The sequence below is a fragment of the Engraulis encrasicolus genome, unplaced genomic scaffold, assembly GCF_034702125.1.
Source record: "Engraulis encrasicolus isolate BLACKSEA-1 unplaced genomic scaffold, IST_EnEncr_1.0 scaffold_1479_np1212, whole genome shotgun sequence".
Classification (NCBI taxonomy): domain Eukaryota; kingdom Metazoa; phylum Chordata; class Actinopteri; order Clupeiformes; family Engraulidae; genus Engraulis; species Engraulis encrasicolus.
In genome coordinates, this window is record NW_026944987.1 from 1 (window position 1) to 8,256 (window position 8,256).

The window sequence follows — 8,256 nt, forward strand, 5'->3', positions numbered from 1 at the left end:
TTTCTTTGTCAGTTGTTCCAGGTTTTTTTGTTTTTTTTTTTTTTTTTTTAAAGATATGTACTGTGTTGTGATGCTCTGTCTTTTTAATGTGATATGGATCCCCCTGGGTCTGGAATAAAGAATGAATTGAATTGAATTGATTGGATCAGCTCGAGTTTCACATTAACCCTTGAAGTGCCAGGGAACAGCAAGTAGTTGCTATAATAAGAATTAAATACAAATAAAACAGCATATAAACATGCACAGCAAGTCATTGTCATTGTAGGCAATGATAAAATAACAAGTTAAAAATAATTAATAATGAAGTTAATTCAATTATTAATAATTAATAATTAAGTTAATAATTAAATTTAATAAATAAGTTAATAATAATTACTAAAAATGAATAAAAAGCTTAATTATTAACCGTGGATAATTCACACTGACACAATAATATTGATGCCATTTTTGTTACCTTTTCTTACATTGCCTCTTGAAAATGTTGGAAATAAATCATATTAGGCTACCAGGCAGCTTTTGCCTTCCTCGTGTATTTGATACCTTGAACCGGTCATCACATAATATGTTACTGCTAATGTGCAGCCTGGCCCTTTATTTTCCTGTATTCAGCCCTCACTAAAAAAAGTTTAGACACCCCTGGGTTAGAGGACATGTAAACAGATCATGGTGTAAGCGCGGCACATGTTCGGCCCGGCTCCTTGGAAATAGAACTTGTGTCTATTTTCCTGCGCGGACTTCAGCGTTCAATGAGCGGGCTCCATTGAAAATCAATGCCTGCTGCCCGCAGAAAGAACATGGATGCTGACTGTGCAGTGCCAAAGGCAGCCCGTGAACCTCTCGAACTCGCAATGCTTCTGTACACGTTCAGCAAACGCGAATAACCACTTGGCCAAGGCCGACGGCAGCCATACTCCAGCACCACACTCACACCACAACACTCACTTACTGATACACCACCTTGGTTGGTTCATGTTACTGATCTTTCATGTTTTGTAAATAAGGTATAAGGTTGGAGCAGGTTCACACACTAAACAGGACACAAAGGTCAAGCACAAGGAGTTGTTTTATTTTAGTCAGAGCAGGGTAGAGCAGACGTTTCAGGCTGTTGCCTTCATCAGTGCTCTCTGTGCTCGCACGACTTGTGCTTGACCTTTGTGTCTTGTTTAGTGTGCGAACCTGCTCCAACCTTATACCTTACTTCTTTTCGGTCCACGCACATAGTTATTTTTCGTAACATCTAGAGCGCAACAATATCCTTACCTCCTAATGTTTTGTAAACAAACCTTTTGTTTGAACAAAAAGGCACAAATCGGCGTGGTACGAGCCAGTGGTCGTGACACTGTTCAGCTAGAGCTTACTTCACTCCTGCTAAGACGGCGCTTTCTATCTTAACTCATTGATGCCTGATGTTGCGTTGCCCTGGCGCTTGGAGCTGTATTAAGCAACATTCAGGCTCATGAGATTTGAGACAACTTATTTGAAAATCTGTTTGTTTGAGGTGAATGAACACATTCTAATGAAAGATTAGGGTTTTAGCGTTTAAATGCAACTTAGTGCATATTTTTATGTACTTCAGAAGCTGAGATTGTCATGAGCTCGCTCCTTGGCATCCTTCTTTGAGCTCTTGGCTCTTGTCTCTCTCTGTCTCTCTGTCTCTGTCTCTCTCTCTCTGACCCCGTCTCTCTGTCTCTCTCTCTCTCTCTCTGACCCTGTGTGTCTCTCTGTCTCTCTCTCTCTCTCTCTCTCTCTGACCCCGTCTCTCTCTCTCTCTCTCTCTCTGACCCCGTCTCTCTGTCTGTCTCTCTCTCTCTCTCTCTCTCTCTCTGCCTTGCTCTCTCTCTCTCTCTCTTTCTGACCCTCTCTGTGTCTCTGTCTCTCTGTCTCTCTCTGCCTTGCTCTCTCTCTCTCTCTCTCTCTCTCTCTCTACCCGTCTGCCTTGCTCTCTCTGCCTGCCTGTCTTGTTCTCATTCTGTCTCTCTCTCTCTCTCTCTCTCTCTCTCTCTCTCTGTCAGTCTGGTCTGTCTGTCGTTTTGTGTGTCTGTCTATCTGGTTGTCTCTGTCTACCTGATTCCCTCTACCTGTTAACTACCTTAATTACTTTCTATCATCTGCCACTCTACTCTCTGTTCTGTCTCTGCTCTGTCTGATTGTCCTCACCTGTCTCTACTCATTGTGTCTCGTTAACCTCCCAGCTGTATCCCATCTCCCTCGTGATTCCTCTGTGTATATCTAGTCCTGTCTTTGTGTTTGTCCTTGTCGGATCGTCTGCAAACCTTGCATGTTTCGTGTTTGTATCTGTCCACCTGAACCCCCTGTCTGTAATTCCGACCTTGAACCTGTTCCCGTACCCGCACCTGTACCTGCGCTTCCTCCTGGACCCGGACCCGAACCCGAACCCGATCTGCTGGACCTCCTGATCTTGACTCGGACCTGTCTACAACTCCTCTGATCTCCTGCCCCGGTAATTTTGACCTGTCTTCCGGTTCCTACTACGATTTCTGCTCTGCCCTTGACTGCACTACTGCTTCGGTTCATCTGTCCTGTTGTGTGTGTGCTTCCCCCAGGATTTCCAGCCACGAGCCCGGACCCTCCACCACCACCTAGAAGAGGTGCCGCTCAACCACTGGGGGACACGCACACACAGGCTCACGGACTTCATTCCCAACTCCCCTTTCCCTGTTCCTCAATAAAACTGTTGAACGTGACGCATTTGGGTCCTCGTCTGTCCTGGTTCATGACAGTACGATCCGACCAGGATGGACCCAGCGCACGCCACACCCCGCCAGACTTCTGATGACCCCGAATCACCTACTGCCATCCAGCTTCGTCACCACATCCAAAAACAAGAGCAACAGATCCAGCAGAACCAAGAACAACTTGACAAGCTCACAGAATGGCTGGCCCTCCGGAATGCTTTGCCTCTGTCCAGCCCCGGTCCAGCCCCGTCCACTCTGCCTCCTAGTCCAGCCCCGTCCACTCTGCCTCCCAGTCCAGCCCCGTCCACTCTGCCCGTCTGTTCAGCTCCAGCCTGTCCATCTGTCCATCCGACCCAGCAGCCTGACATCGCTACCTGCCTCAAACATTTGGAGGAATTTTACACCCTGAGGAAGAGGTTGACGCCAGCCCTCAACTCCGTGATGAACACCAAGAGGCAGCTGGTGGCAGTGAGAATTCTTACCGACACCCTGCAGCAGAGGCCATGGCTGCTACAGTTTGGCCTCACTGATGAAAGGGAGAGCATGCAGCTTCATGAGAAGCAATTGAGACTTCTGCTGGCAGTGGAAGAAAGAGCAGCCTTGGCCAACCCATCTCACCTAGACCCAGAGCCTGATGCTGCTGAGACGCCAGTTCACGAGCCGAACGCAGCTGAAACGCCAACCTCCGAAGACCCGCCGAGGGGTCCGTCCGGGACCCTCCAAGGCGTTTCTTCATCCGGGCCCCCCGAAGACGTCGCTCCGTCCAGGACACCAGAAGACGTCGTTCCGTCCTGGACACCGAAAGACGTCGCTCCGTCCGGGACCCCCGAAGGCGTCGTTCCGTCCGGGACCCCCGAAGGCGTCGTTCCGTCCGGGACCCCCGAAGGCGCCGTTCCGTCCCGGACCCCCGAAGGCGCCGTTCCGTCCCGGACCCCCGAAGGCGCCGTTCCGTCCGGACCCCCGGAAGACGTCGTTCCGTCCCGGACCCCCGAAGGTGCCGTTCCGTCCGGACCCCCGGAAGACGTCGTTCCGTCCGGGACCCCCAAAGACGTCGTTCTGTCCGGGACCCCCAAAGACGTCGTTCTGTCCGGGACCCCCAGAGACGTCGTTTCGTCCGGGACCCCCAAAGGTTGCCTGTTCAGGCCCCTCCAGGACCCCCAGAAGACAATCCTTCCATCGCACGGGCCCCAGAAGACGACCTATCCCGCCCCCCTGGACCTACGAAGGGTTTCGTTCGCCTTCCTGGACCCTCTCGCGAAGGCGTCAGGGCGTCGTTCCGTCTTGGACCCCCGAAGACGTCGTTCAGGCAGAGTTCCCTGAAGACGTTGCTCTGTCCGGGACCCCCACTCTGGCTGAGACCCCCGCTCTGGCTGAGACCCTCGATTTGTCTGAGGCCCCTGGCCGCAATACCGTCCACCTGCCTGACCTCTCTGCAGCTGAATCCCCAATCCTGTCCGCAGCCGGACCCCCAATCCTGTTTGTAGCTGGACCCCTGGCCCTCTCTGCAGCCAGACCCCAGGCCCTGTCCGCCTGTCCTGATGCCGGCCCCCCTGATCTGCCTGACCCGCCTAATGGCGGCCCCCCTGATCTGCCTGACCCGCCTGATGGCGGCCCCCCTGATCTGCCTGACCCGCCTAATGGCGGCCCCCCTGATCTGCCTGACCCGCCTAATGGCGGCCCCCCTGACCTGCCTGACCCGCCTGATGGCGGACTCCCTGATATGCCTGACCCGCTGGACACCAGTCTCGCAACTGTCCACACCCCTAGGCCCGTGACTGGCGCAGCCCTCCAAGAAGATGGCCATCCTGCCGTGTCCACCTGTGGCTATGAAGTCGCCACCTCTGATGGACCTGTGGCTGCCCTTTTGCCTGCTGGCACTGCCTCCAGCCCCACTGGCTCTGCCCCTGTCCTTGATGGCTCCGCCCCTGGTCCCGATGGCTCTGCCCCTGTCCTTGATGGCCTGTCTCTTGGTTCTGTGAGCTCCGCCCCCACTCCTGCTGACTCCGCCCCCTGTCCAGATGACCCTGGCCACTGCCCAGGTGGCTCCGCCCACAATCCCGCCTCTCCTGTTCCTGATCCCACCTCCCAGTGTGCTCCAGATCCTGCGTCTGCTGACCCTGCCTACCTGTCTTCGTCTGCCTGCCAGCCTGCCCTGTCTCCTGCATACCTACCTCCCCAATTATCTCCTGTTTCCACACCTTTCCCAAGTCCTGTATCCCAGCCTGTCCCGCCTCTTGTGTCCCATGTGTTCAAGTCTGTTCCACCTCCTGTGCACAAACCTGATCTCACGTCTGACCATCATCCAGTGCTTCCTGGACCCCTGCTTGTTCCCGTGCCAGTCACCATCCCTGTAACTGTACCTCTCACTGTCCAAGTGTCAGTCCCTGTCTGCATCCAAGTACCTACCCCTGTGTCTGTCAGAGTCCCTGTCTTTGTTCCAGCCCATTCAGCAACCCTTTGTCCAGCACCTGTCTTCGTCAACGTCGTTGTGACTGTACCTGTCCCTGTCATCGTTCCAGTCATTGTTCCTGTGTCTGTCCCCGTTACTGTGCCTTTAAAAGTCCCTGTGTTTGTTCCTGTGAATGTACCCCGCACTGCTGTGTCAGCCTCTGGACCACCACCTGTGCCCTCTGCCTCTGCCTCTGCCCATCCCACGACCTGTGCCACATCCTCAGCCCGTTCCTGTGCTTCGACCTATTCCTCTGCCTCGGCACGGCCCTCTGCCCCTGCCCGTGCCTCTGCTTCTGCCGGACTCTCTGACTCGCCCTATCCCTCCGCTGGTTCCCCCCTCCGCCCGCCCGGTTTGGTGGAGCCTCTTTTTGGGACTTCTGGGGCCGTCCCTTGAGGGGGGGGTTCTGTCATGAGCTCGCTCCTTGGCATCCTTCTTTGAGCTCTTGGCTCTTATCTCTCTCTGTCTCTCTCTCTCTGACCCCATCTCTCTCTCTGTCTCTCTCTCTGTCTCTCTCTCTCTCTCTCTCTCTCTCTCTCTCTCTCTCTGACCCCGTGTGTCTCTCTTGCTCTCTCTCTCTCTCTGACCCCGTGTGTCTCTCTTGCTCTCTCTCTCTCTCTCTCTCTGCCGTCCTACCCATCCTATACCCACGCCACGACCGAACCCCCCTCCTACGACCCCACGACACAACACACTCCCCCCTTCACAACCTCGATACCTGTCTCACCCACAACACCGCCACTACCACCCCACCCACAGCAACATAAAAATAACCGACCCTCTTAACGAATCACCTGCAGCGCTCCCCCCATCCACATCCCCACCTCTCACCGTCGTCCACTCGTCTCTCTCTCTCTCTCTCTCTCTCTCTCTCTCTCTCTTTCTGACCCTCTCTGTGTCTCTGTCTCTCTCTCTCTCTACCCGTCTGCCTTGCTCTCTCGCTGTCTGTCTGTCTGTCTGTCTGTCGTTTTGTGTGTCTGTCTATCTGGTTGTCTCTGTCTACCTGATTCCCTCTACCTGTTAACTACCTTAATTACTTTCTATCATCTGCCACTCTACTCTCTGTTCTGTCTCTGCTCTGTCTGATTGTCCTCACCTGTCTCTACTCATTGTGTCTCGTTAACCTCCCAGCTGTATCCCATCTCCCTCGTGATTCCTCTGTGTATATCTAGTCCTGTCTTTGTGTTTGTCCTTGTCGGATCGTCTGCAAACCTTGCATGTTTCGTGTTTGTATCTGTCCACCTGAACCCCCTGTCTGTAATTCCGACCTTGAACCTGTTCCCGTACCCGCACCTGTACCTGCGCTTCCTCCTGGACCCGGACCCGAACCCGATCTGCTGGACCTCCTGATCTTGACTCGGACCTGTCTACAACTCCTCTGATCTCCTGCCCCGGTAATTTTGACCTGTCTTCCGGTTCCTACTACGATTTCTGCTCTGCCCTTGACTGCACTACTGCTTCGGTTCATCTGTCCTGTTGTGTGTGTGCTTCCCCCAGGATTTCCAGCCACGAGCCCGGACCCTCCACCACCACCTAGAAGAGGTGCCGCTCAACCACTGGGGGACACGCACACACAGGCTCACGGACTTCATTCCCAACTCCCCTTTCCCTGTTCCTCAATAAAACTGTTGAACGTGACGCATTTGGGTCCTCGTCTGTCCTGCTTCCTGACAGACATATTTAGGGTTTTATAGGCTGAGGGCAGCTTTTCTTAAAAAGGGCTCAGGCATTCAGCACCCTGTTTTGCAGGTGCCTTATGCGTCAATGGGTTAATATGCTAGGAAGTTATTTTTTTAACCAGCTGGCTGGTGTTAACTTTGAATCCTGCTCGTCGATGTTTCCTTGAATCGTTTCTTCTGCAGGTTACATTTGGCGTTGTTGGTGGGACCACTGAAATGTGGTACCGCTAGTTAAGCATAGATTGAGTCCAAAAAATATGAAAGGAAGGAGTGAGAAGTGGAGCTCAATAAATCACGTCTGCACCACCATGAATGGTCATGTGAATTCCACAATAAACATTTGAAAGAGAGAGAGAGAGAGAGAGAGGGAGAGAGAGAGAGAATCACACCCTGGAAAAGGAGTAAAGAGATCGAAAGAATAGAAAGACGGAAGACAACATGTCATATACACATACACTGTATATTGGAGTGAGAGGACAGGAGGGCGATGATGGATGGGATTGAGAAGGAAGAAATGAGTCGAGGACGAGTAGAACAAATGTTAGAGACAGAGCACAAACAGACTGGCCCCCTCAAAAAACAACTGCTCTACATGAAAGTGATGCCGTACCACAGTGTTTCCAGATCTGCAGTGTTGAATGTTGAAGTCCGCAGAAGCATAATAAGTTTCCACTCCAGAGTCCACCCCATGAATGCATTGCGCACTCAGGTACAGGCCTGTGAGTACACGTGAGCAGTTTGTGGAGGGAATAGGACAGATGGCCAGATGGGGAACAACTCTTATCTGTCAAGACTTACACATGCTGCACGCCTGGGGAATACATGCGACACACAAGACACACACACACGACACACACAGCACACAGCACACACGACACACACAGCACACACACACACACACAGCACAGCACCACAAACGACACACCACACGAAAGTGTGAGGATCATGATAGAGGCCCTTAACAAGAAGAGCTTCATCTTGAGTTGCTTAGGAGGCTTAGACACGCTTTTAAGACCCGTTACTTTCTGTTTGTGATACAATTACCCCATCTTAGCACAGATGATCCTTAGGAATTAGTACGTTTTGTCCAAAAAAATATGCGGGCCCCAATTCAAAATTCGACAAGATGGAAGTGCCCATTTTCCAAGCTTGCCCGCCATAACAGGATATAGGAATATAACAAACTGAAACAAACGTTCAAAGGGTTGATAACAAGCACTGAAATTGGTCATAGATACTCCTTAGACCCACTCTTTTGAAAAAGGGCGATATAGGCCACTTGAAACTCCAAGATGGCGGCCCATTTTCCTAGGTGGCTAAGGTGACTTAAAAACAAATTGATTTAAAGATGGGCTGCCTCCATTATTCAGAAAGTGGACCGCCACAAACACAATAACAGGGATTTAAAAACCAAGTGCCAAACATTTTTTTT

The 8,256-nt window shown here is 51.9% G+C and overlaps 1 protein-coding gene across 1 annotated transcript; it reads left to right on the forward strand.

Annotated features, from left to right (window-relative positions):
- Positions 1-2,023: 2,023 nt before the first annotated feature.
- Positions 2,024-4,180, forward strand: LOC134442379 (uncharacterized protein DKFZp434B061-like). Its single transcript, XM_063192552.1, has 3 exons — positions 2,024-2,461; positions 2,565-3,592; positions 3,691-4,180. Exons 2-3 carry the CDS (start codon positions 2,757-2,759, stop codon positions 4,178-4,180), a joined length of 1,326 nt encoding a protein of 441 aa, XP_063048622.1. The 5' UTR covers positions 2,024-2,461; positions 2,565-2,756.
- The last annotated feature ends 4,076 nt before the right edge of the window (positions 4,181-8,256 follow it).